The 25344-nt window shown below is 66.7% G+C and overlaps 3 protein-coding genes across 6 annotated transcripts; 2 read left to right on the top strand and 1 right to left on the bottom strand.

Moving 5' to 3' along the window:
• Positions 1-247: 247 nt before the first annotated feature.
• On the bottom strand, positions 248-7271 carry LOC116569025 (voltage-dependent calcium channel beta subunit-associated regulatory protein-like). Its single transcript, XM_032304956.1, has 9 exons — positions 6162-7271; positions 4285-4398; positions 4058-4197; positions 3745-3809; positions 3271-3415; positions 2849-3020; positions 2514-2651; positions 1811-2036; positions 248-659 (listed from the first exon to the last, which is right to left on the bottom strand). The coding sequence occupies exons 2-9, from the start codon at positions 4375-4377 to the stop codon at positions 268-270; spliced, it is 1371 nt and encodes a 456-aa protein (XP_032160847.1). The 5' UTR covers positions 4378-4398; positions 6162-7271; the 3' UTR covers positions 248-267.
• Positions 7272-8826: 1555 nt separating this feature from the next.
• On the top strand, positions 8827-11031 carry ATP5F1D (ATP synthase F1 subunit delta). Its single transcript, XM_032304994.1, has 4 exons — positions 8827-9058; positions 9692-9845; positions 10334-10422; positions 10568-11031. The coding sequence occupies exons 1-4, from the start codon at positions 8918-8920 to the stop codon at positions 10688-10690; spliced, it is 507 nt and encodes a 168-aa protein (XP_032160885.1). The 5' UTR covers positions 8827-8917; the 3' UTR covers positions 10691-11031.
• Positions 11032-13923: 2892 nt separating this feature from the next.
• On the top strand, positions 13924-21667 carry MIDN (midnolin). Of its 4 annotated transcripts, XM_032304928.1 has the most exons (10): positions 13924-14037; positions 15270-15915; positions 16974-17061; positions 17246-17308; positions 18746-18874; positions 19259-19387; positions 19473-19787; positions 19928-20072; positions 20325-20585; positions 21221-21667. In XM_032304928.1, exons 2-10 carry the CDS (start codon positions 15683-15685, stop codon positions 21496-21498), a joined length of 1641 nt encoding a protein of 546 aa, XP_032160819.1. In that variant the 5' UTR covers positions 13924-14037; positions 15270-15682; the 3' UTR covers positions 21499-21667. The 4 variants fall into 4 exon arrangements, with proteins under 4 accessions (XP_032160819.1, XP_032160837.1, XP_032160826.1 ...); XM_032304946.1 differs by lacking the exon at positions 19259-19387 and having other exon boundaries at positions 13928-14037; XM_032304935.1 differs by lacking the exon at positions 18746-18874 and having other exon boundaries at positions 13929-14037.
• Positions 21668-25344: the final 3677 nt, after the last annotated feature.

Genomic DNA, 25344 nt, shown 5'->3' on the forward strand with positions numbered 1-25344 from the left:
CACCCCACTGCTCCCATCCACGGGGGCAGTAGTGGGGTGCTGCTGGCAGAAGGGGTCACAGTTTCTGAGAAAGAGCCATGCAGCTGTCAGGAACACAGGCAGGTGGGAAGGAGCACCAGGCCACAGCAGAGCCCATCAGGCCGTGGACCCCACCGGGAAGCGGGAACATCCAAGCAGGCACATGCCCCCTCACAGCCCTGACTGGGCAGGCATCCTGTCTTGGGGACCCTGGGGCCATCGTCCAGGGCCCCACCTGCCCCTCTGCCCTTACCCTGTCTCCCCCTGTTTCCCCCTTGGGATGCATGCTGGAGAGGTGGCCCCAGTGCGGCAGCCTCCAGGAGGGCTGGTGGAACCGGAGACATGGAACCCCGCGTCTGCAGGGTGAGGAGAGCCCTCCCCAGGGCAAGGGGGAGGGTAGTGCAGGGGGCGGGGGCCCACAGGTCCACCCCTAGCACTTCTATCTACTGAAAAATACCTGCCGAGGGTGGGGGACGGGCTGATGGGGCTGGCCAGAAAGGGGCGGGGGGGCGGGAAGGCCACAGCGGCGCCTGCGCTGGCAATGTACTGGATGAAATCCCCGTGGGGGGCGTCCCCCTCCTCCTGCTCTGTGCTCTCGCTGGCTGCCCGCTGCCGTTGGAACTGGTGCCGCTTGGGGGAGCCTGTACAGAGGAAGGCGCGTCAGCCCGGGGCCAGGGGAGGGTTCCCCCGCTCTGTGGCCGCGGTGGGGGGGGGGGGGGGAGGACCGAGGCACAAACAGGTGCGAGTCGGGTTGTCCAGGAGGTAACAGTACTCCAGAGCAGCTCTGGCCAAAAACATACGGCCCGAGCCAAGACCCGCGCTGGCCCCCCAGAAGCAAAGTGCAGAACGGAGTGTGCGGGAGAGTGACAGACGGGCTGGCAGGGGGCCGGGGTGGGGGGGGCCCTTCTCTTGCAGCTCTGCCTCTGCCCATGGGCCCCCTGCAGGGCCTGGGAGAAGCTTGGGTGGGAAAGCCGCAGTGTGGGGAGGCCAGTCAGCCAGCAGACAGGTTCTGGGCACCTGCGCACCTACGTTCCACTCTAATCGTCCTCGGGAATCAGGGCCTCCGTCTCTGCTCCCAAAGGCAGTGGAGTGGGCCATCCCCTTCCTGCGCTAGCTGGACCAGCCCCCAACACGGGGGCCTGTGCCGTCTCCTCACCTGTCCTGGCACTGGGGCCCACCCCCGCAGGCAGCAGGCAGTCCCGCAGCCTGTCCTGTCCTGGCTGAGTCCCCCGGGCAGGGGTCCGTAGAGACGTCGGTGCCCTCCTCCCCAACCCCAGACACATGCTCCTGCTTTGGACTGGGGATGAGGAAGCCCTGTGTCCGGGGCTCTCCATGATCTGGGCTCTGCGGGATTGAAGGGCTGGTCTCGGTAGTTCAGGCCTGGGGATGCTCGGGCCCAGGGGCCAAACGGGCCCGCAAGCTTTGTTGTAAATAAAGTTTTATTGGCGCGTATCTACACTCATTTACAAAAGTCTGCAGCTCTTTCCACACTGCCAGACCAGACAGGCTTACGACAGATCCAAAACCACTGTTGTCTCGTGCCTTACAGAAGGTCACCGATCTGCCAACCCATTGCTTCACTGGGGCCCAGTGTGTGACCCAACCAGCTGGGAACCCTTGGGCAAGATGCCTGCGGGCAGACAGGTGCCGCTGGCCAGCATGGGGCACGCGCCTGGGCTCCGAGAGCACTGGCCCCTCCCTAGGTGTGAAACCTCCTACTTGAAGGCTGCCTGGGGCAGCAGTGGGAGCTGTAACCCCTGGGCCCCAGTTTCTGCCAAGGGCCCCAGCTCACCTCTAGTGTCCAGACTGGATGCCCGTTGGCTGGGGTCCAGCTTCCATTTCTTGACCTTGAAGTAGGGGCTGGCCCCGTCCAGGCTGGCGTGGCGCCGCAGCCGGGTGAAGAACTGCAGGACGGGTCCGGCCCCAGAGCCAGGGCCTGCCTCCCCACGCCCGGCCTCCCTGTGCCCCGTCACGGGGCCTGGGCCAGCAGGCTTGCTGCTCCTGGTGCCTGGATCCAACTGGAAGAAAAGAGGAACACAGTCAGGCAGGGCCCTCCCCTTGCTGCCCTGCACACCGGCTCCAGCCTGGGCCCAGCTCTGCACTCTAATGGGCAGCTCTAGCACACAGGGCCACCGCGCCCCACCCAGAACGCAGAGAAGCAGCAAAGGGCGCTCGGTGGCCGGCTGGAAGCTACGCTGAGCTCAGGGGTTCAGCCGGGCGCCGGCCAGATCTGGTCCTCCCAGCCCCAGACAGGTGTCCCCAAGGGTGAGCGTCGGAGAGCACTCGCACCCTGGCTCGGGCTGGGTCCTGACCTGCGCCTTCCAGCCGCTGGGACACTCTGTGCGTGTGAGGGTGGCTGTGTGGTCTACATGCCGCCTACCCCTCCCATGCAGGGGGTCAGGCAGGAGCAAGGGGAGTGAGGGTGGGGGAGGCCACGGGCTGACCTCTGTCCTGGAGTGGGGCAGGGAGGGGAGGGGCCGCTCGGGGGCCCTCACCCAGGTGCCTTCCCCGGAGTCGCTGGATGCCAAGGGGCTGATCTCGAAGTCAGCAGGGCCCACGGCTGAGTTGTAGGGGTCACCTGGCAGGGCGGAGCTGGGGCCCACGGAGCGGCCGGTGAGGGCCTTCCCCGGGGGCTAGGGGAGGAAGCAGTAACAGGTCAAAGAGCATGGGTGGGTGAGGGGGACTGCTGGACCCACAGCCCACTGTGCACCCCAGCCAGGCCCCCCTCCCTGTCCTAAGATGAGGGGCCCAGCCCAGAGAGAAAGGGACCGCCAGCAGGGGCGCTGTCCTGTCCACTGAGCCCCAAGCCAGCTGCCACCCCTACACTCACCTGGAAGATGGCGAGGTTGGCCTTGGGGGCCGCGGCAGCGTGGGGAGGGGTGGCTGCGCCAGTTTCGCCCAGGTCGCACTCGTGGATTGTGACGATCTTGAGGGGCGGCAGGTGCAGGTGGGTGAGGCGGGCATTCTTCAGGTGGTGGAAGTCCCCCTCCGTCAGGGTGTACCTGCGCCCAGCACGGCTGCCTGTCACCATGCCAGCCAGCAACCCTCCCCCTCCACGCTCGGCCCTCCATTGGACAGCCTGAACCCCCAACCCCACACCTGCTGTCCCTGGTTCCACGGCCCACCCCGTCAATTGCGGGGGACAGCAAGGCCTGCGCCCGGCACCCACCGCTCAGGGAGCGCAGTCACAGGGCATCAGGCTCCGGGACATCCCTTAGGCACCGGGTCCCTTCCTGCCGCGCCGCCCCTTACCTGCGGCCCTTGTCCTGCGACTTCCGGCTCTGCTCGAACAGGGCAGCCTCGTTGAAGGACACCCGGCGGCCGGTGGAGCTGGTGGACAGGAAGCGCTCCGTCTCCGCGTCCTGGCCCTCAGGGTCCTCCCCCCTGAAGTCGGGGTCTGCGAGGAGAGCCGAGAGGGTGGGCCCCGGGCGGGCCGCGCCTGGCGCTGGGCGGGCGGCCGGCCGGGGCGGGGCGGGGCGGGGCGGGGCGAGGGGCGGGGCCCGGCGGGGGCGGGGCGGGCACGCACACATCCGCTCACACACTCACTCGCTCAGCACGCGCCTGCGAGCACCTACGCGCGGGCTCTAAGGAAACAGAGATGAGTCGGAATCGAGCTGCGCCCAGTCTGGTGGGGGAGACAGACAGACACAGCCGGTCAGGCGGCCCGAGGGGGCGGGCGGGAGGGCGGGCAGGTGGGCAGGGGGCGGGCCTGGCGGGGCGCCGCACCTTGGGCCGGGCGAGCGCCATTGTCCAGGTAGGTGGTGGCGGTCTTTTCCGCTTCCTCCGTCGCTCTGGGGAGGGACCGCGGGACGGCAAGGTGGGTCGGAGGGCCCGCCTGCCGGGACCCGGGCTCTCGGGGCCAGGCCCCGGTGCAGACACACCGTGCTCCCCAGGCACTCAGAAGCAGGCCCCCAACACCACATGGGCTGACATTCACGCCTGCCGTCGGCACGCACGCGCGTGTGCGCGCTCGCACGGTCCCCCAGCTCCAGGCCCGCCGGGGCCCCGGGGAGGCCGCTGGGGTGGGTGGGCTGCGCACCTGTTGAAGCGCGGGTGGGCCTCCCAGCAGCGCCTGCACACGAGCAGCACGCCGGACAGCACCACTAGCGTGCCACCAACGAAGAGCGACATGACCACCACCAGCAGCACGTAGTTATCCAGGATGGGGTCAGGCTCCGCCTGTGGGCCAGCAGGGGTCAGGACCGCTGGGCGTGGCCTCTGGGGCCCCGCCCGGCCCAGCCACCCCACTCCAAACCCCTCACTCACGGTGGGAGTGCCGGTGGCGTTGTCCCACCTCGAGGTCAGGGCGACAGTGGCAGCGGTGCCGGCGGCCGTGGCCATGGTGGGCGTGGGCTGCATTTTGAAGCTAGGAGGAGGGGCCTGGTGGGGGGCAGGGCCTGCTCAGACCAGCTCCTCTGTCCCCTCCCTCTCCTAGCTCCCTGGGAGTGGGAGTAGGAGTCCACACCGGGCAGTGACTCACGGGGAGGTGGAGGAGAGCCCCGAGGCAGCCCCCACCCCGCTTAGATCAACGCGGGGACCTCCGTTTCCCCATGTTTAAAACGGGGGAGGTGTATGCTATCCACCACCTCCCCAGCCGGTGGGGCCGGCCCAGCAAGGCAGCAGCTGGCCGGGAACCCTGCCCAGAAAGGGGGAAGCAGCCCTGGGAGGAACGGGGACACTGAGGCTGTCGGCTCACTACCGGGAGACCCCAGGGGCCCTGCCAGCCGCATCGGGGGAGAGGAGGGGCCTGCCGCAGTCCCGGAGACTGGTTCTACAGGGAGTGGTGCCAGGATTGTGGACCGGGGTGCAGGGACTGAGCTCAGTGCCTACAAATCGCAACTCCGGGAGGTAGCTGTCCCCCTCCACCCAGTGCTAGCGGGAGCGAAAAGGCCAAAGAAGGCGCATCTGTTCCCAGCCCTGAAGAATCCGGTTCCCATGGCGACTGAGCGAGCAGGCCGAGCGGGGAGGGGGGGTGTTGCCAGGGCGCACTGGGGGAGAGGAGGGGGTGCGGGGGAGGGAGGCCTCCTGCAGGGCGGCTTGAGCCGGTCCTGGGTGGCAAGATGGCTGCTGCAGCCGCCTCCCCGCCAGTGCCCAGCGCGGGGCCCTGCGCCTCCACGAGCAGCTCCCCTGGCCAAGCACGCCAGCCTCCACGTTTGCTTCGGGCTCGGGGTAAACTGAGGCCGGGGAGGGGAGCTCAGCCCTCGGGAAAGGGGCTGCCTGGAGAGCGCACCTGCCCGCCCTCCCCTACGCCAGCTCCTCCCGGTGGGAAGGACCGGGGACTGCACTCTGGAATCTCGGGGAGCAGAGTCTGGGCCGGGATGCCCCGCAGCCCTGAGTATTCAGGGCGCGCGTTCGGCCTTTCCCCAGAGGAGAGGGGGAGCCTGTGCCCGCTCCCGCGTCCCCGGCCCCCGCGGGTTGTAACCCCACTCGACAGCGGGGGGAATCAGGCCCCGAGAATGGGGGCGGGGGGGGCCTGGCGAAAGCCAGGTGTTCTCAGCGCTCGGTCCGAGAACGACCGAGGCTGCGGGTATCCTCAAGGGGACGGGGCGCGCAAAATGTAGGTCGGGAAATGAGTCCCGGCTGGGGGAGGGGGCAGAAGCGCCGGGGCCGTGACAGGAGGCCAGAAAAGATGGCAGGAAGCCGAGGGGAGAGAGAGGTGGACTCCGAGGGGTAGGCGGGGACCAGACCCGAGGGCGGACGTTCCCCACGGGCCCGCCCCTGAGGTCCCGCGGGTCCTTCCCGAGCTCGCTCGCCACCGCGCCCATCCCTGCGCCCCCAAACAGCCCCGGGGACGGGATGGCGAGCCCTCACGGAGAGGCAGAGAGCCGGGCTCCGGGCACATCGCCGCTTCGGGCTAATCCAGGAGACGGAGACGCCATGGCGCTCGCTGCATCTCAGGGGAAACTGAGGCCGGGCAAGGGCGTGGGCGGGGGTGGGGGAGTCGCTCTCCAGGCCGCTAACGGGGGATGCAGGGCCCCGCGGACTGGCCCGCACGCCCGCCCCGGCTCCCCCCACTCCCTCCCTCCGGCCTCGCCGCGTCGCGGAAAGGGCGGGTGGTCGGGAGCCGGCGGCGGTCCCACGGGCCCCGCGGCCTCGGCCTGCCCCCGCCCGCCTTGGCGTATCCCCGGGCCCGCCGCGCCTACCTCAGCGCCGGGGCGCGCGGCCCATGGGGGGCGGGCGGGCGGGCGGCTGCGCGGCGTTCCCGGCGGGCTCCGGTGCCCGGTGGCCGCGGAGCAGGCGGAGAATTTATGAATGGAGAGCGCGGCGCGCGGGGGAGGCAGGCGCAAGAGGAGGGACCGCGCACGTGACCGCGTTGGCGGCGAGCCCGCTCCGACCCGCTGGGTGCCACCCGGTCCCGGGCCGACCGCCCCCGCCGCGCTCGCCGCCGCGTCTGGCTCACTGCGCGCGGGCCACCGCCTCCCCTTCCCTTCCGGCGGGAGTGGGAGGCGGAGCCTGCGCTCCCGGACGCCCCCTCCCCACGCCGAGCGGCTCTCCCGGCGGTGGCTGAGTCCCCACGCCCTCCCCTGAGACACAGCTTCTGAGCCTTCCCAGGGTCCGCTGGGACGGGGAACGAGGGGGAGGAGTCCCGTCCATTGGTTTCGCCTCCCCCAACCTGGGAGTCCCCAGGATGCACAGTCTGGGGGGTGGGGTTGGATATATGCCCCCCCTTCTCTTCCTTAATATGTGGCACTGCCAGGTTCAAGACCCACTGCTGGGTCTTGTTGGGACAAACAGCGAGCAACGATAATAGAATATGACCTGTGCTGAGTGCCACCATGGCCTGCCCAGCCCCGGGTGACATCAGAACTACTCCAGCAGAGACTCCATGCCTGGTGACCCACAAAGATGCCTCCATTCTCCATCTCAGAGAATCGTGACTTGTCCTTCTAGATGTCCTTCTAGGACACCAACCTGCAGCAGGGTGGTCTGGGTCCTAGCCCAAACCCCCTGGCCCTATGTTCAACACAGTGTCACCCCTTTCCCCTCCAGTGAAAACGGACACTACCACTTCAACCTCAGAGCCTTTACACTAGCAGGTGCAGGGCCTCAAAGGCTCTTTCTCTCCCACTCAGCTTCAAGAGTCATTCCCTGGCTTCCTTCAACTCTTTCCTAAATGGCCAAGTCTCAGTGCATGTCCTCTTGGCTACCTTTGGTAACAGCAGCTCCCACCCTGCCCCTTTCTGTGGCCCTGCATGTCGCCTGTTATTTGCTGCAGTGTGTCGTGTCCTCCTCACCCATTCTGTCACTGCAGGGTGAGTTCCAAGTCAGGAGCTGGGTCCCCAAGCATAGCACCAGCCGGCATGTCAAAGACAAGAATCTGCCAGTCAAGTGAACACCCAGGCAAGAGCTGGCTCAAGTGAGCAGGAGCTGGATGTGCAAAGGACCTGGGGTAAGAAAGTAGGTTTGGAAATCAAAGTGTTGTGTTGGAGGGAACAAGGGAAGCCGTTTTGTGGTTCTCAGCAAGAGAATGACATGGTGCCGCTGGCTGTGTGTGAACTCACCTGCTTCTAGGACAGGGGAGGAGGCTGGGGCTGTGCAAAACAGTGAGAGTGGCCACTGAGTGGACAGGCCATGCCCACAGGCGTCCACTGGAGAGCTCCAGGGTCACCCTAGGTTTGGGGCCTGAGTAACAGGTGCTGCCTTTACGCATTGGCCCCCCTGGAGTAAGAATGGGAGAGAACTTGCCCAGTGGATGGGTTTGAGTAGCGGACTGACGAGGTAGATTAGGCTCGCCTCCATGTTGGGCCCGGGGCTCTAGGAAACGTTGGGACTGCACACGGGACGCACCGCTAAAAGTGCGAACAGGCTTCCCTCTGCGCGCACACACCCTGGGCCGGGATGCCCAGAGGCAGCGGGGGTCTGGGCACTAGGTCTGCATCCTTCCCCTGTGTTGGCCACAGGCGCCCCAGATGCTGGAAGGCAGGCAGCTAGGATGCAGGCAGCCTCTGGGGTTGGGGAGCCACGGGGGCAGCCCCGCATGTGCCCAGCCCCGGGCCCAGGAGTGACACCCCCTCCCCTGTGGCTGCACCCCTCGGCCCCTCAGCCGAGGCCTTCCCCGGTGTGGGCCCCGACCCCGTCCAACCCACACTCCGCTTTTTGCCGGAGACCAAGATGTGAGCCTGGAGGCCTGGCCCGGGGCGCCACCTGCGTGAGCGCGGGGGCGGAGTGGTGACGTCAACGCCGCGAGCGAGGCTGCGCGAGCCGAGGTGACGTCAGCGCAGCCCCGGGCCGCCCGCGCACGCGTCCGTGCGTCAGCGGCGCGCGGGGGCGGAGACCGGACGAGGCCGCGGCGCGTGCATCTCCGGTCGCCGAGTGCCCTCTGCCGGCACCGTCGAGTATTGCATCCGAGCGGCGCCCGGCGCTTTTCCGCGTAGATAGGCCCAGGATGCCCTTCCCAGCACGTCTGCGTCCGACAGTCGCAGCCCACCCCAGCCTGGCCCCCAGCGCTCCTTTTCTTTGCTCTTTTGAGTACTTCGTAGCTTCCAATGTGCCATACGGTTTGCGTATTCGTCACACTGATGTTGGTTAAAGTCCCCACCGCCCCAAACCAAAGCCGAAATCTTGGTATTCCTCTTGATGGCTCTTGCGCCTGGCATCCAAGGAGCGCCCCCAAAGTCTTGAATTCAAGTAATCCCTGCTCCGCGGAGGCTTTTGGCACATACCTCATCTTACCCCGCGGGGGGGGGGGGGGGGCCGTGCCTCGAGTACTGGAAGGAAACTACAAGCCCCAGCATGCCGCGCGCGGGGCGCAATGCATCGTCCGTGTGCGCGGCTCGCTGGGAGTCGTAGTGCGCGCGTGCGCCTTTGCCGGGACTCCTCTTCCCAGAGGTCCCCGCGCGTCGTCCTCCTCGTCCTCCAGCTGCCCGCGTTGGGCTGGAGTCCCCCGGCAGCCGTCGCCATGCTACCCGCCGCGCTGCTCCGCCGTCCGGGCCTGCGTTCCCTCGCACGCCAGGCCCGCGCCTACGCCGAGGCCGCCGCTGCTCCGGCCCCGGCTGCGGGCCCGGGACAGATGTCCTTCACCTTCGCCTCGCCGACGCAGGTTCGGAGGCCGGTCTGGCTCGGGACCCCGCTTGGCCGCCGTCTCCGGTCCGGACCCGTAGTGGTCCGCTGTCGGAGACCCCCGCCATCGGGGTGTCGATCCCCATTTGTCCCGCTCCCTGGGTCCCTCCCCGGTGTCGTCCAGAATCCGGGCTCGCAGCCTCCGGCTGTCCGAGGCCCCCAACCCCTCTGGGATCCCGGACCCGCGCCCCTTCCGTCTCATTTGGTCCGGCTTCCGAGCCCCCCACCTGGGGGTCGCCCCCGCACTCCTGCCCGAGCCCTGCGAGTGGAATCCGAGTCCTGTACAGTCCTCTGGAAGCCAACGTCCACGGACTCGACCTCCCCGCCCCCCCTCCGCCCCCTCCGCATGTCCCACAGCGTCGGACACTCGTTCTCCTGGGTGCCCGCCCGGCTGGTGCGCCCTTTGTGCTCCTGCAGCGTTTCTGTGTGGACGGGCCCTGCGCTAGAGGCCGGCAGGGAGAGGCTGCGGGGGCCAAAACCCCTGTCTCGCGCGGCGGGGCGTCTCTGTGTCGCCGTCAGTGTTCCTTCCTGCCTTTGGCCCTTTTCCTGCAGGGGAGCCGGTCCCATCGCCCAAGACTGGCCTGCAGTGACGCGCTCCGTGTCGTCTTTCCAGGTGTTTTTCAACGGGGCCAACGTCCGGCAGGTGGATGTCCCCACACAGACAGGAGCCTTTGGCATCCTTGCGGCCCACGTGCCCACCCTGCAGGTCCTGCGGCCGGGGCTGGTGGTTGTCCATGCTGAGGACGGCACCACCTCCAAATACTTTGGTGAGTCTGGTGGGAAGGGGCTGGCTAGGGGCCGCGTACTTCCTCAGGCCGGATCCGGTGTCTGGGCACCGGCTTGGGAAGAGAAAAGGGCACAGAGCAGACTGGGGATTAAGAAGCTTGTAGGGGGGCGGGGCGGGGGACAGGGTCTCCCAGAGAAGTCAAGCCTGGTGCCTGAGGGGCCCCTTAGGAGGTGCAGGGCCCTGCATCCCAAGTCGTGTCTCCACTAGCACAGCTGCGAGGAGCAGCAGGGTTCGAACCCCGCTCCCGCCTCCATCCTCATGCTGGCTTCGCCGATGGGCTTGTGGGTGTCCCCTACATCCAGCTCCCAGTGGGTGCCCCTGAGCCCCATGTGCGTGTGTCATTCTCTCCGGCTACTTGTTTTCCGTGTTAGACTCTAGGGCTACAGCGTGGAGCCACTTTCCTGGTTTGGGGGCGATGGTGTCACCTACAAGGGGGTGTGGAGGTCTCACGTCTTCCTCTTCCTGTAGTGAGCAGCGGCTCGGTCACAGTGAACGCGGATTCCTCCGTGCAGCTGCTGGCCGAAGAGGCCGTGACGCTGGACATGCTCGACGTGGGGGTGAGTGTCCCGGGGAGACGGATGCACCGAGGAGGCCGGGGCTGTGCTAGAGATGGCTTCGGGGAAGGGAACTTGAGTTTGGTGGAGGGGCCGGCACCAGGCTGCCGTCGCCGCTTGGCTCTCACCCGTTCCCCACTTCCCGCAGGCAGCCAAGGTGAACTTGGAGAAGGCACAGTCGGAGCTGTCCGGGGCCGCGGACGAGGCCTCCAGGGCTGAGATCCAGATCCGCGTCGAGGCCAACGAGGCCCTGGTGAAGGCTCTCGAGTAGGCAGTGCGTGGCCCGGGCCAGCAGGGAAGCCGAGGCCCAGAACTGGGCAGCGGGTGTCCCGCGCAGGCTGAGCCGGCTGGCGGGGTGGGTTGGGCGGGAAGGGCTGCGAGCCGCCCGCAGGGCTTCTCCTGTGGCCGCAACGCTCTCGCCAGAGAAGGCCGCCAGGGGGCAGCACGGCTCTACACCTGCCAGGCCCCTTCCCCCAACCTCATGTGTCACCCACCATCCCCCTGAGCCTGTAGCCCCTGCCATGGAGACCCGCTCCCAGCCGCCTCTGAGGGATGGCCAGCCCCCAGCTCGAGCCCCCCGCTCGAGCCCCCCATTAAAAGCCAGGGACCCGACTCGTGTACGCTGCTTCTGTGTGCTGCCTCGAACTGTCTTCAGGACCTTCCCTGGCCTTTGTCCCAGCCGTGTGTGTCTCTGCACGCGGATCAGGCGTTAAACACCAGCCTCAGGCTCCAGGGCTTAGAAGCTGGGGCCGAAAGGTCCTCGGGGTATGTAGTAAATTGGGGAGCGGGGTGTGCAGGGGGCGTGGCCTGTAAAACCAGGGTAGGTGGTGGGCGGGGTGCCATCAGCCCAGGAGGGTGGGGATTGGCACAGGCTGCGGGCTGGGCGTGGGGAGACGGCAGGCAGGGGCGTGGCTGCTGCTCCAGGGCCAGGCCTGGGCTGCTGGACAGCCACCTGGGGCTCTGCCAAGTTTCAGGATGTGCCGTCTGCCCTGTGGGCTCCCTGGCCCGCCCCAGCCACGCTGGGAAGAGGCGGGTCCTGCCTGCTCCCACAGAGGCCCAGCCCTCTGCTAACCCGGCTTGTGGGTGGCCTGGCTGGCCGAGCGCCTCGTCCCTGGTGGTGTTGGCACCTCTGTGCCATCCAGGCCCCTGGGCTGGCCCCAGATGGGGTGGGGCTGCTAGGCGGGGGCAGCCCTGGCTCTGGGCAGCTTCTGTGCTGTTCCATTTCTTCTCTGTTGCAAGCACGGGGGTGGCCAAGAAACTGGCTCCAGGTGGCCGGCAGGAGACTTTGGGGGAGGGGTCTCCTCACCCCCCTGCCTGAGCCCTGGGCCTGAGCAGGACTGACAGGGGGTTCCAGGGTGGTGAGTGTGCAGGAGAGCCTGGGCCTTCCCGTGTGTCACTGGCAGCCTGGAGGTGACAGGGAGGCCACCCCCAACCCCCAGGCATGTTGTCAGCACAGATGGACTGAGAATTTGTGTGTCATGGTCCCGTGCAAGTGACTGTCCCCTGGCTTCACTGGTGCTCTGTGGCGGGAGCCTTGCTTGTGGAAGCCTCGTCGTGAGCTCACAGCCATGGGGTCTTTCTCCCTGGGTCCCCCTACTCAGGCTGGTAGGCCAAGCAGCTGGCTCTCCCCAGGCCAAAGAGTGTTGTGACAGCCATGGGCTCATAGGAGCAGGCCCACTCCTCCCTGTTCTGGGTTTTGGGGTTCATGGTCACGCTTTGGGAACTAGAACACCACGGACAGGTAAGGCAGCACTTTGAGTCAAGCTGCTGGACGGGCACCCACCCCAGCGGTCCTTCTAGTCATACCCCTGTTCCTGAGAGGGTTCAGCCTCTGGCCAGGGACAGCTCTGAACATAGTAAGATTCCTCAGCACAGAGCAGGCCTCCTGAGGGAGATGGGAGCCTTGGGGTGTTAGGGATGCCCACACCTGATGTGGGTCTGCAGGGACAGCCTAAGTTGCCCGGAGCCTTGTCCTGGACTGGAGACACCCAGGGTGGAGTGGGTCATACGACCAGGAACCGGAGGTCACTACCCTTCCCTCGAGAGCAGGCTCACACAAGGGCTTGTCCTCCTTGGAGGAAGGGGGTCCCCTTGGACTGTGTGTGTGCCCACACCCAGGGGCTGACTAGAGCACGGGATGCTTTAAACGGGAAAAAAAAGGCAGAAAGTGGATTGACTTGGTGTGTTTGTTAAGTTGGACCTGTAGAGCCAGGCTGGGGCCGTGGTCCCTTCCTGAGAGTACTGTCCCATTCCTAAATGTGCATGGACCCTCAGGGCCCCAGTTCTGGGAGGACCAGCTGCTCCCCTGGTGACCTGAAGGGCAAGGTCTCACCCCCTCCGCAGATCACACAGCCCTGTCTGCCGTGGCCGTAAGTCCCGGACCCAGCACCAAATGCTTGGCTTCAGGGGCACACAGCTCTCTCTGCCACCCCCCACGTTCCTCCAGCAGCGGGGCCCTCAGCGGTGGCCCCATAGCCGCCTCTCCAGGCTGCAGCACTTCTCCGTCCCAGCCCCCAGTGGCCCCCTCCCAAAGGTCTCCTGACTGGGGGGCTGGGAGCCTCTGGGTGCCGAGGTGCTGGTGAGGGTGGGAGGGGCAGGTTGAAGGCTGCAGGAGCTTTGGGTGGGAGCAGGATGGAGACCTGGAAAGGAACACAGCCCTGGGAGGGGTGCCCAGGACTAGGGTGGGGTGGGGGTGGTCAGGCCAGATACAGTGAGAAGCCAGATAAGTGGACAAGGGGCAGGGGAGCAGGAAGGCTGAGCACCCCACACCACTCAGGGTCGTCCTCAGTTGCCGAGCCAGAGCCCATGCCGGGAGAACGAGGACCGGCCGCGTTTCCACCTGCGGCTGTTTGCCGTCGGTTAACTGCTCTGTGGGGTGGGTGGGGCGATCCTGCCCACGCCGGGGCCCCAGAGTGAGCCGAGCTGGATTCTCCCCATCCGTCCGCCGCCGTGGGGAACCGCGGGAACGGGCTCGGAAAGGTCACGGCGCGCTGGGTGGTGACTAGCTGCACTAGGCTGGCCTGGCGCAGGTTAATCGCTCCGTAAATGCCTTCTGAGGTCACCGTTAAGGGATGCAGGAGGCCAGGCTGCTGGGGCAGCTGGCTGGGGCACCCCCACAACAGGCAGGTGACTCCAGCCTGTTTTCCTGGATCGTGGCCGCTGACTCAGGCACCCCCCCCCCTTGCGCTCCCCCACGCGGGCGCCCCCAGGCGGAAGCACCGGGCCTAGAGCGGTAGGAAAGGGGGCGGGGCGGGAGCCAACCTGTGCACCCCGAAATCCCGTCCTGGGGATCTGACCCAGCGACGCTGCCGTTCGTGACCTTAGGTTCAGCAGCAATTATGGAGCGACCCCCAATATACGAGGCGAGGCTTCGGGGTGGGTGGCCGAGAACCCAAGGCGCCCCAGGGCCCCGGCCGGCAGGCAGGGGCGGGGGCCCGCCTGCGTCACCGGCCGCCCGGCCCTCCGCCCCCTGCCCGCCCAAACTCCACCCCGAGGGAAGGCGGTGCGGATAAAGGCTTGGGGGCCGCCCGCTCGGCCCCAGACCTGCCCCGCCACCGCGCTGTGTGCCCGGACGTGGGTACACTCAGGACTGTTGAGACCTCGGAACGGCCGCGTCCGGTGAGTGCGGGTGGGATCTCGCCGGACTAGTAGGAGGGCCCCCACTCTAGGCTCTTAAAGGTGCCCCCACTTTTCTTTGTTTTCGGGGCAGGCAGGGCTCGGGGTGTCTCCAGCCCTGGCGAGCCCCTCGGGTCGTGGGATGGGAGGGGCTCGGCGCAAGCAGCACCGCCCAGGCAAGACCTCAGCCCCCGCCCCGCCTACCGGGCACTCTTCCTACCCCGCGAGTGACCTTGAGCAAGTTGCTGTGCAGCCTCAGTTTCTCCAGTTGTGCGGCCTGGCCTCCCGCCTTAGAGGCTCCAGACCCCTAGCGGAGGTTCCCACCTCGCCAGCAGTTCGTAGGCCTCTCTCCCGCCCCGGGGCAGCTGCTTCGCCCCCTCCCCAGGACCTCAGGCAGCGCTCCCGCACGGGGCCGGCAGGGGGCGCGCTGGCGCTGCTGACTCACCGCAGCCCCAAGCGGCGCGCGCGGGCGCAGCCGGGGACGCCGCGTCACGTCACGGCTCGGGCGGGCGCGACTAGGGAAGCGGGCCGGGCCCGCGGGACAGGGGTGGGACGCGAGGTGGTACCGGCGCGGCAGGGTGCGGGCGGGGGAGGGGGAGGGCCCTCCCGGCACCGGCCCACGTCACCGCGGTGCAGGCCTCGCCTGCAGCCCCGCTCCTCGCCGGGACCTCACGCCCCACGGATGGGGGACGCCTTGCGGCCGAACCTCCTGAGAGCCGCCCCGGCCCGAAGCGCAGGGATCGCCTCCCGCTTCCGCTCGCGGCGGCTTCCCGGACAGACGCGGGGGGTGGTACCCCGGCTTCCTGCCCCTCCCGGCGCGGGGATAGTGCCTGCCCCCGCGCCGCGCCGTCCGGGACCGGGACCCCGCGCCGCCGCTCCCCCACTCAACCGATCCCCCTCGGGCCGCCTGCCCTTTGTTGCGGGCCGTATGAATGGCCCCCGGCGCGGGCGGGTGGAGCGCGGGGGCGGGCCGGAGCGGCGCCAGCCCCGCCCCCGCCGAGCTCCCCTTGGCCGCCGGACCGGGGGCGGGGCGACGGGCGGGCCCGAGCGGCCACGTGGGGCAGCGCCACGGCGCTTCTCATTGGCCCGCCCGCGCGGCCGACTGGGCGTTCGGCGCGCGGAGATTGGCCGACTCAGGGCCGGCGGAGTAAGTAGTGAATGGGAGGGGGCGGCAGTCCCGCCCCTTGGAACGTTGATACATTATAACTTTTTTTTCTTGTTACTTTCACCCCCAGATCTTTCAAGCGGCGGCGGCGGCGGCGGCGGCGGCGGCGGGGACGGCTGTTGCTAAGGGAGGGGACGCGCGGGGAAGCGCGGCCCGATCGGCGGCCGGCACCGAGCGCGACCGCCTAAGCGGCGCCCCCTCTTCGGGACCCTCCCCCACGCCCAGCGTCCTTGAAAGGAGCCGCGAGTGCAGTCCCCACCCCCGGAAGGCGCCCCTACGAGCCAGCGCGACCCCGGAGCGCCGCTCGGATTTTTGATTCTTGATTTACCTTCCGCTATTGGGACTTTCTCGAAGAGGACGTGCGCTTCCCCTAGGAACGGCGAGGACCCCCGGTTCGGGGAGCCCAACCCCCCCGCAGTGCCCGGAGGCGCGACGAGGATTGGCGGCGCCCCGTGGACCCCAGCCCTCCAGCGCGGGCCGGGGATGGAGCCGCAGCCCGGCGGCGCCCGGAGCTGCCGGCGTGGGGCCCCCGGCGGCGCCTGCGAGCTAGGCCCGGCGGCCGAGGCGGCGCCCATGAGTCTGGCCATCCACAGCACAACGGGCACCCGCTATGAGCTGTCGGTGCCCCCGGACGAAACGGTGGAGGGGCTGCGCAAGCGGCTGTCCCAGCGGCTCAAAGTGCCCAAGGAGCGCCTGGCGCTGCTCCACAAAGACACGTAGGTATCGCGCGCCGCCCTCGGACCCGCCGCCCCCTCGGGCCCCGGCCCCCGGGCGGGAACAAAGAGCGCGCCGCACGGGGAAGGAAGGGGGCGGCCAGACGGGGGGCGGGGGCGCGCCGCGCGCTCTCGGGCGCCCTCTGCTCGGCCTTGCCTGCCTCGGCCCCCTCCCCCGCCCGGGGTCGCTGCACAAAGGCGGCTGCGAGGGCGTCCCCCTCCCTCCTGGAAAGGCAGGAGTCCCGGGTCAGCGTGGGGGTCTCGGCAGCGGGGGTGGGGGGGCGCGGCCGCCTCCTTCTCTGCCTGCGTTCCCGCTGGCTTCCGCATCTGTTCGGTGCCCCCCCCCCACGTCTGGCTGTTTTCTTCCCCTACTTGCATCTTTCTACCCCCCTTTGTTCTAACCACCGAGCACTCCCGCAGTCTCCCCCTCCCCCCTGGTATTTAAATCGCCTCCAGGCCGGGGAGCACTCCCCCCGCGGGCCTCCAGGGACACACAGTGTCCATCCCCAGCGGAGGGGCCCCAGTGGGGGAGGGGCGGGTGGGGGAGGGTCTCCTTTGTCTGAGCCGCCGCGGCCTGCGCCGGGCGCCGGGGAGGGAGGGAGGAGGGGGAGCCCGGCACCGCAAAAGACCCTAAAGGCTAAGGCCTGTGGCTCCCACAGAGAAAAGCTCGGGGCCGGAGTTACAGGCAAGGGCCGGCCGTCGGGTGAGGGGAGGGTGGCAGAGGACCGCAAGGGTGCACTGGCGCCTGGGGACGAAAAAGTGCTTTGTTGAGGTGCAGAGGTGGTGCCCCAGCCCAAAGTGGGGTTTCTTCCCCTAGGAGGTTTGATTCTTCCCCTAGGAGGTTTGAGCCACTTGCATGGCGGGCCCTCGGGGCCAGATATTTGACACTCCCCCGTACATACACACACAGACCACTCCTCTGGTTGGAGAGCTGGGAAGGGATAGGGGTGGGGAGGGCTCCCATATCTCCCCCAAGAACACAGCCCTCCCCCCCGGCCTGTGCTTCCGCCTCACCGCCGTGTCTCCTTGGCCTCACCCTCTTCCTTCCTTCCTCCCCCTAGCCGGCTCAGTTCGGGGAAGCTGCAGGAGTTCGGCGTGGGGGATGGCAGCAAGCTGACGCTGGTGCCCACCGTGGAGGCGGGCCTCATGGTAAATGGCTGGGGCACAGTGCCCCAGAGGCTCTGGCGCAGGCGGGCAGCCCCTTCCCCTGAGAGCTTGGTTCCCAGCACACACCCTGCCCGGGCGGCCCCCGCCGGCAAGCAGCTCCCCGCCCTGGTGCCCGGGCCCTCTTGGAGCGGAGCGCCCGCTCAGAGCGGCATCTCCTCTGTTTCAGTCCCAGGCCTCGAGGCCAGAGCAGTCTGTGATGCAGGCCCTGGAGAGCCTGACGGAGACACAGGTAAGACCGGCGCCGGTCCCTCCGAGACCAGGGGGAGGGCCTGGGAGTGGGGGTAGTCGCGCTCCCAGGAGACCCATGGGGAGGGAGGAGGCGGCGCCCCGCCCAGCCTTCCTGCCAGTTCGGCCTGGTCACCCAGCTTCCTCTTCCTCCTCCCCCTCTGCACTCACCACCTGACCTTGAGGGCCTTCTCTCCCACGGTGGCTGCCATGGGGGAGGGGGCTGGGCTTTCATGAGCCTGCCTGCCGGGGTGACCTTGGGCCTGGGGCCCCAGCCCTATACTGAGGAGCACTCCCTCCACAGCTACTGCGGTTTCCCCAGGGCGACCCTTTTTTTTTTTTTTTTTTTTTTCCTTTTTTTAAATTTCTGTGGGTGGGCGGGAAGAGGACTGGAGGGGCCTGGGTGACACTCCTTCCGGCATTGACCCCATTGTAAGGGGTGACTCGCCCCCCTTCTCCCCTTGGCCTTTGTTCTCTGCCCCAAAGGGGGGGGGCTCCCACCCCAGGGCTGCAGCCTAGACAGGATGTTGGGAAAATATTTAGCAACTGGCCAGGAGCTGAGGAGGAAGGCAGGGACTGGCCCACGGCCGGTTCCCGGTTTTGTTGCAGCATTTATTTATTTATTTATTTATTATTTTTTTTTTTACCTCTTCCTTTCCTCATTTTTCTGGCGGCAGGGCCCTCCTCCCAGGAGGGTGACACAGGCCTCAGCTATCCGACTGCTGCCAGGGTGGGGGAAGCAGGCTACTGCCCGCCCCGGCTAGGGGGTGGGCTGGGCTGGCCGCAGGAAACCTGCTCAGCCGCTTCCCTTCCTCCTGCCCGGAGGCCCTCGCCCCCTCCCCGACATGTAGCATCCTGTCCTCACCAGCTAGGTAGTGAGGAGGAAGAGGGGCGCTGGTGCTGGGTGGTCCGCCATCAGGAGGGTCCGTGGGCTACAGGCAGAGCTGGGGTCCCAGAAGCCGGGTGGGGGCCGCACTGGATCTCCTGGTGAAGATGGGAACTGAGCTCTCGGCTCTCAGGGGGGCCTGCGGTTGGCAGGGGGGCCAGGGGTGTCTTTGGTTCACATCCGCCCCACAGTGCCTGCGTCAGGGGCGGGGGGGGGGGGGGCGCCGCTGGGCGGAGTGACTGGCTCCCAGGGCTGTTTCCCCGCCTGGCACCGAGTCATGCCCGCCTGTTCGCCCTCCCCAGGGAGGAAGTTGCAGGGCAGAGGGGTGGGGGGGGACTCCCCAGCTGCTCTTGGGGAGCCACCTCAAGCCTTTCCTGCAAGGGGAGCTTCTGGACCCAGGGGGGTGTACCTTGCAGACCAGGCTTCAGGGTTTGGGGGAGCTGCACACTGCCCGCCTCCCTGCGGCCCCCAAGCAGAGAAGGTTACGCCTGCCGCTGCCAGCGGAGGGCTGGGAGGCGGTGGTTCTGAGTCATCCCGGCCTATGTCACTTCTCAGAAACCTCCACCCCCCCCACCATCCTCGCCCCTGGGGAAAGCTCAGCACTGGCCAGGCTCCAGAGGAGGGACCCAGTCTGCACTGGGTGTCGGATGCACCCCCTGCCACCGCCACCCACCAGATCTGAGGGTTTGTGTTGGGGCTGCATAGAGGTCTCGCGGTACCCAGGCCTCAGAACCATCAGGGCCCCCTCCAGCAGTGAAGCCTCCCCTTCAGCCTCAGCCCCACCCAGGACAGATAAATATTTATCTTGAGAAAGCAAAGGTTAGGAAGAAGAATTTGTCCAGGAATTCCCGCCCACTTGCTGCCTGGGTGGCTTAACTGGGAGGGGGTCTGAGATTGGCTCCCTCTGGTATTCACAGGCAGAGGATGGGGAGCTGGGAGGTGGGGTTATTTGAGGGCAGCGGCTGCTGACTGGGTCTTGCCCCCTCTGGCCTCAGTTTCCCCTTGAAAGAACCAAGCTGGCCAGGGAGGGCCAGGCCCCCCCATCTGACCCGCCTCTGTCCCCCACAGTCCCCAGTGGCGCCCGGCCCGGGCCGGGCTGGCGGAGGCGTCTTCCGGAAATACCGATTCATTTTATTTAAGCGTCCGTGGCACCGACAGGGACCCCAGAGCCCAGAGAGGGGCGGCGAGAGGCCCCAGGTCACGCAGCGTGGAGTGCCGGGGCTGGGTCGGGCTGGGGGCACAATAGGCTGGGGCCCTGGCGCTGACGGGCCCCTCTCTACAGGTCAGTGACTTCCTGTCGGGCCGCTCGCCGCTGACCCTGGCGCTGCGCGTGGGGGACCACATGATGTTCGTGCAGCTGCAGCTGGCCGCCCAGCACGCCCCGCTGCAGCACCGCCACGTGCTGGCCGCTGCCGCCGCCGCCGCCGCCGCCGCCCGCGGGGACCCCGGCATGGCCGCCCCCGTGTCGTCCCCCTGCCGGTCCATGGCCGGCGCTGCCCGAGTCCCCCCGATGGCCAGCAGCCCTGCCCCCACGTCCCCCTCATCTGTGACCGCCGGCTCCTTCCGATCCCACTCCGCTTCCGCTGCCTGCCCTGAGGTGAGTCTGGGGAAGGTGGGCTGTCCCCCACCTCACGGAGGGAGGGGGCTCAGAGCCCCAGGTCTGCAGCCTCCAGGGACTGTCCTTGCTCCCCCCCACCCGCCGCGCTGACCTGCCTTCCTCTCCCCGGCCCCCCGCAGATGGACTGTTCGCCCCCTGCCAGTGCTGGCGCCAGCCCCACTTCAACCCCCGGGGGGAGCCCTACCTCCCGCTCCCGCAAGCCTGGCGCTGTCATCGAGAGCTTCGTGAACCATGCCCCGGGGGTCTTCTCAGGGACCTTCTCTGGTAGGTGTCGCCGTACCCCTGCGGGGATCCCCTGCCACCCAGAGGCAGCGGCTGGGTGGGGGTACGATCTCACCCGTCGCCCCCGGGGGTCTCCTGGCCCGTGCCCCACCACACGGGAGGCTGCGGGCCCCCAGGAGGCGCAGGTCCCCGCGTGCTCACTCCCACCCTGGGGGCCCACCTGTCTGCGCATGCGCTTCAGAGGCCACGTGTCCATCCCGCCTGCACTCACCGGCAGCCCCCCACCTCCTGCAGGCACACTGCACCCCAACTGCCAGGACAGCAGCGGGCGCCCGCGGCGTGACATCGGCACCATCCTGCAGATCCTCAACGACCTTCTGAGTGCCACGCGGCACTACCAGGGCATGCCCCCGTCCCTGACCCAGCTGCGCTGCCACGCGCAGTGCGCGCCTGCCTCACCTGCCCCGGACCTCACCCCCAAAACTACCTCCTGCGAGAAGCTGGCGGCTGCGGCCCCGGCCTCCCTGAGCCAGGCCCGCATGTGCAAGCCCCTGGGTGAGTGTCCAGCGCACCCCGCCCATCCTTGGGCTGTTGAAGGCCCCTCTGTGCGTGGCTCAGAGCAGCTGACCCGCCGGGGGGCTAGGGGGGCCAGCAGCTGCTGCTTGCCCTGCTCCGCACGAGAGTGGAGAGAACGGAGCATGTGTGTTTGGGGCACAAAGTGTCCTTGTCCTCTCCCGAGAGGGGCACTTCCTTCCCTCCCCCCCACCCCCCTGCACTTTGTCCAGATGGCAGGTGGGGCCTCTGTGAATGGCCTGGTCTGATGAAGGGGGCAGCAGAGCAGCTCCAGGGGTGGCTTGAGTCCCCCAGAGACCCAGCCGACCCCAGGAAATCCTGAGCCCTGTGGAACAGTGTCACTGTTCTGCCTTGGCGGGCCTCCAGCCCAGGTCGTGAGGGGGAAACAAAGCCACCAGCCTGAGGACCATGGTCCCACCTGACCAGTGGGCTGGCGCTATGCTCCAGCGCCCACCTCCGCCGGCTCTTGGCGATGGACAGGGCCTGGGAAGCCTCGAGTCTGAGACACCTCCTGGCTACTGGGAAGGCTGGGTGGTGCCTCATGCTGTGGGGGTTGGGGGTTGTCTGGCCTCTCCCCACAAGGGCCAACAGGGCTCATGGTCACTGCCTCCTTTCAGGGGACCGGCTGCGGCAGACGGAAAACCGGGCCACCCGCTGCAAGGTAGAGCGCCTCCAGCTCCTGCTCCAGCAGAAACGGCTCCGCAGGAAGGCCCGGCGGGATGCCCGCGGGCCCTACCACTGGCCGCCAAGCCGCAAGGCCGGCCGCAGCGACACCAGCGGTGGCGGTGGGGGTGGCGGGCCCAGTGAGGCCTCCGGCTTGGGCCTCGACTTCGAGGACTCCGTTTGGAAGCCGGAAGTCAACCCCGACATTAAGTCAGAGTTCGTGGTGGCCTAGGAACCACGTCCCTCGCCCGGCCACCCTGAGTGGAGAGTCCCCTGGGCCAGCCTGCGTGTGGGAGGGCAGGCAGTTGGGGTCAGGGCAGCGGGAGGCCCCTCCCTCCCCACCAGCTTCCTTCTGGTTTTTTGGTTTGTTTTTTTTGTTTTGTTTTGGGGTTTTGTTTTGTTTTTTTGTTTTTTTGTTTTGTTTTGGTTTTGGGTTTTTTTTTTTTTGGTTTTTGTTTTTTTTTTTTTTTGTTTTTGTTTTTTTTGTTTTGTTTTGTTTCATTTTGTTGGGGGTTTTTTTTTTGGTTGTTTTGTTTTGTTTTTTTGTTTTTGTTTTTTAATTTCCATTCTTACCATGGTTTTCTGAACTCTCCATGGACTTGGTTCCTGCCGCCTTGGTTCAGCTCACACTTCCCCGCCTCTTCCTCCCGTGGTGGCTCCCGTTCTCGGCCGAGCCGGGCCCTCCCCGCCCACTTCCCAAGCTCCAGAGATGTAGCAGTCACTCCAGATGGCCGAGAGTGGGACGAGACGAGGAAGCCGCCCCCACCCCTTCAGGTTTAAGTCAAAAACGTAGATGCCTCATGATGCACTTTACAGACGGGCAGGGCCAAGGAGGGAAGGCCCACTGCAGCTGCACCCTGGCCTTCCGGGCGGCCGGCAGGCCCCACAGCCACCGCAGACCCGCTGCGCTGCCCTCTGGCCAGGGCCCCCCACACCTGAGCTCTTTTCTCTTGGTCTCTCTTTCCAGGGAAAAAAGAGGAGGGGCGCTTCAGTAGGCGGACCCCAGCCTGCCCCTGGGGCTCAGGGGGAAGTGTGGGGCCCTCTCCTAATAGGAAAGGGAGGGAGGGGCCAGACCAGCCGCTAGCCTTTGCGTCCACGCACTGTGCCATCTCCCCCGGCCCCACCCCCTTTGTGTTCTGAGCTTGGGGTATTTATAGACTATTAATTTTCTGAGCCAATAGTGGTTGGGAGTCTCTTGAAAACTGGGAGAGAAATGGTTGGGGGACGGGCAGATCACCCCCAGCCCTCCTTCCTGGCCCAACCCGAGAGAGATGTGGCCTGTGGGCTGTGTCTGGAGGGCCCCCTGGCAGTCAGGAGGGGAGGGGGTGCTGAGCTGTGAAGCCCCTGTAGGGGTGACGCTGTGTAGCATTAACCCCCGGGGGGGGGTTCGCTGCTGGTCTAAATTGGACCCTCCCCACTCGTGCCCTTACCCCCAGATTCCCCTGGGGCAGAGGGACAAGCCCTCTACTGGGGCCATTTCAATGGGGGTGGAGTTTTTTTCATTCACTTACTTTGTACTGATAATGGAGATGACCAGGCCCTGCCCCTGCCCGTCTGGTCCTTGCCTCACCTTTCTGTCCTCCAGACACCCCCACCCCTGCCTGTTCCTCCTCATCCTATTGTAGGTGAACCCCCCCATTATGTGTTTCAAGTTAATGGTTTCAGATGTGAACATCATGTGTTAATTGTAGCTCTGTAAACTTTTTTGTGGGGGGGTGGGTAGGGAGGGGTCAGAGGGTAGGGGTCACTGATTTTTGTTTGTTTTCATTTTCCAAAAAAAAAGAAAAAGGAGAAAAAAGGAGTGGGTTTGTTTTTGAAGAACTGTGTTGGATACCTATTTAAATGTGTTCTGTTTTGTCCGGTTTTTTTGTTTGTTTGTTTGTTTAGTTTTTTAAACGATTTTTAAATAACACCTGTGCCTCCGCGGGTCTGAGGGTGGAGGCCCCAGGCAGGAGCCCAGGCAGCCCGTCCCTCTCTGCCCTCACCAGGGCTCCCCCAAGAAAGCATTACCCACCCTCGGGGGTCGGGCTGTGGGGTGTCCCAGCACCTTGCCTGAGTTTCCTGTATGAAAACAAAGTTGGGAAAGATTAAACCTATACAAACACGTGGTTTCAAGTAATAAACAGAAGATGAAACGAGTGAATGTGCTGCCCACTTGGCGGGGGGGGGGGGGGGGGGCTTGGCCATCACAGAGGGGGTTCCCAGGGACGATGGGTGGTCTTAAAGCCTGGGAGTGGCACGGCGGTCAGCTGTGTCCCCTGAAGGGGAGCCCCCCGCGAGACAGGTAGTGGCAGCTGGGGAGTGGGTGGGGCCTGATCCCAGAACGGTTCCCACGTTCCCTCCCCGGCTTGAGGTAAGGGCGGGCAGGAAGTTGCCCCAGCAGGGGAGGGAGGGGCCAGCCGCTTCCCGGTACTCAAGGCCGGAAGTCCTGCAGGGCGTGGGGTACGGGGCTGCCTGCTAACCGCGCCGTGGGTGGGGCCTCCGTTCCCGGCTCTGGGAAGTGGGCTGGGGACTGACCCCTGGGACTCTCACCAGGGCTACCTGACCACGCCCGCTGGGCCAGGCAGGAGGTGCTGCGTGGGTGGAGCACTGACCTGAGCCCTGTCCTGGGTACCGGGCCTCCCCGAGCTGTCTAGTGGAAATCAGTGGTTCCCCAGGGCCTGGGGCTTGTGTTCGAGGCCTCCGGCCTGGCCGTCACAGCCCTGGGTGAACTCTCACCCCTCTGGCCTCACCCTGGCCTTGCATTCCAGCGCTTCCCAGCCCTGACGGTCATGCCTCAGGCCTTTGTCCCGGCCATGCCCTACGCAGGAACACCCCTCTCCTGGGCGTCCTTGCTCTGCCTGGGGACTTCCTCAACTGGCATTTCCTGAAGGCTGGGCCGTGGGCAAGTCCGCTGGGGTCCCCCTGTCATCCACTTTGGGGCTGGGCAGAGAGAGGACAGTACCAGCATCCTCACCCGTACTTCCTCAGTTCCCGACCCCTGCCACCGAGAAGTTACAACTAATTACAGTCCCATCTAATAGGTGAGAAAACGCCGAGCCCAGGGAGAAACAGTCGCCCTAGAGAATTGGGGTGTCTGTCAAACTGGTGACCACTCACTCCTGGGCAGATTTTGGGTGGCCCAAGCCTTTGTTTGCCCTCCCAGCCCCAGCTCCAGGGACCCCAGGGGTAAGGGACACAGGTGCTGTCCCAGGAGTGTCCTGGGAACATCTCCGGAAGGCCCTTCTGCCCCTCTCCCTGTCCAGTCACCTCCAAATCATCCCAAGCCCACAGCAGGAAGGTTGGGTGCCACCTGTCAGGGTGATCCCTCCAGACCTTAAGAGTCAACGGCTACGGGTTGGAGGTGTGGGTGGGACACCTCAGGTGGAAACTTCCGCCCACGCAGCTGCCCCTGGGGGTCAGGGCTGAGGGCTGTACCCAGGTGACTCCGCAGGGCTGGGTGGGGGGTGTGGAAGGAGGTGTCGGCTGAGGCACCCGCTGAATCACCGGCGGCTGCATCACAGGCTGTGTGTGCACGCGGCAGGGCGGGGGGCCTTGCCCTGCTCCCGGGAACCCACCCCTCAGGGCGCTACCTGGAGCCCAGCTCGGGAGTCCAAAGTTCGCGGCCCTGCCCTGGGGTCGTAGGGGGACAACACCCCGGTGGGTTTTGCGGGCCCTTGGGCTCCTTCCCCCTGGAAGGTTGCGCAGCGCACACACCTCGCTGGGGGCAGGTGTCCGGCCAAAGGGAGCTGCGGCCAGAGGGGCTGCAAGCCAGGCCACGCGAAAGTAAGGTAAACTGAGGCCCAGCGAGGGCTGGGGCTGCGGAGATCGCAGGGGGCGGTGTCTGCCCTGCGCCGCCCCCTCCTCCCATTGAGGAAAAAGCTGAATGGGAGGGGGTGGCCCCCGGAAACCCGCAGGAATGGAATCGCGGTTTCCACGGCAACGCGCCGCGAATCGGGCCTGACGTCACCGCGGGGAGGGCGCCCCGGTCGCCCCCGTCCGCGCGTCGGGGAGGGGGCTCGGGTCCCGCCCCCTCATCCCGGGGGACGCCTCACTGGTGGCCCCGCCGTTCGTTCTTCCGCGCGCGCCAATGGCAGCG

The sequence above is a fragment of the Mustela erminea genome, chromosome 1 (genome assembly GCF_009829155.1).
Source record: "Mustela erminea isolate mMusErm1 chromosome 1, mMusErm1.Pri, whole genome shotgun sequence".
Lineage (NCBI taxonomy): Eukaryota > Metazoa > Chordata > Mammalia > Carnivora > Mustelidae > Mustela > Mustela erminea.

Bases quoted from the DNA above. Each gene is read 5' to 3' on its own strand.
- LOC116569025 (XM_032304956.1), bottom strand. From the start codon at position 4,377: ATGCAGCCCACGCCCACCATGGCCACGGCCGCCGGCACCGCTGCCACT. The intron at 3,021-3,270 runs GTAAGGGGCGGC...TGCTGGGCGCAG, and splicing joins TCGCAGGACAAGGGCCGCAG to GTACACCCTGACGGAGGGGG. The intron at 660-1,810 runs GTGAGCTGGGGC...TCCTCTGTACAG, and splicing joins ATCCAGTCTGGACACTAGAG to GCTCCCCCAAGCGGCACCAG.
- ATP5F1D (XM_032304994.1), top strand. From the start codon at position 8,918: ATGCTACCCGCCGCGCTGCTCCGCCGTCCGGGCCTGCGTTCCCTCGCA. The intron at 9,059-9,691 runs GTTCGGAGGCCG...TCGTCTTTCCAG, and splicing joins CCTTCGCCTCGCCGACGCAG to GTGTTTTTCAACGGGGCCAA. The intron at 10,423-10,567 runs GTGAGTGTCCCG...CACTTCCCGCAG, and splicing joins TGGACATGCTCGACGTGGGG to GCAGCCAAGGTGAACTTGGA.
- MIDN (XM_032304928.1), top strand. From the start codon at position 15,683: ATGGAGCCGCAGCCCGGCGGCGCCCGGAGCTGCCGGCGTGGGGCCCCC. The intron at 15,916-16,973 runs GTAGGTATCGCG...TCCTCCCCCTAG, and splicing joins GCGCTGCTCCACAAAGACAC to CCGGCTCAGTTCGGGGAAGC. The intron at 18,875-19,258 runs GTTTGTGTTGGG...TGTCCCCCACAG, and splicing joins GCCACCCACCAGATCTGAGG to TCCCCAGTGGCGCCCGGCCC.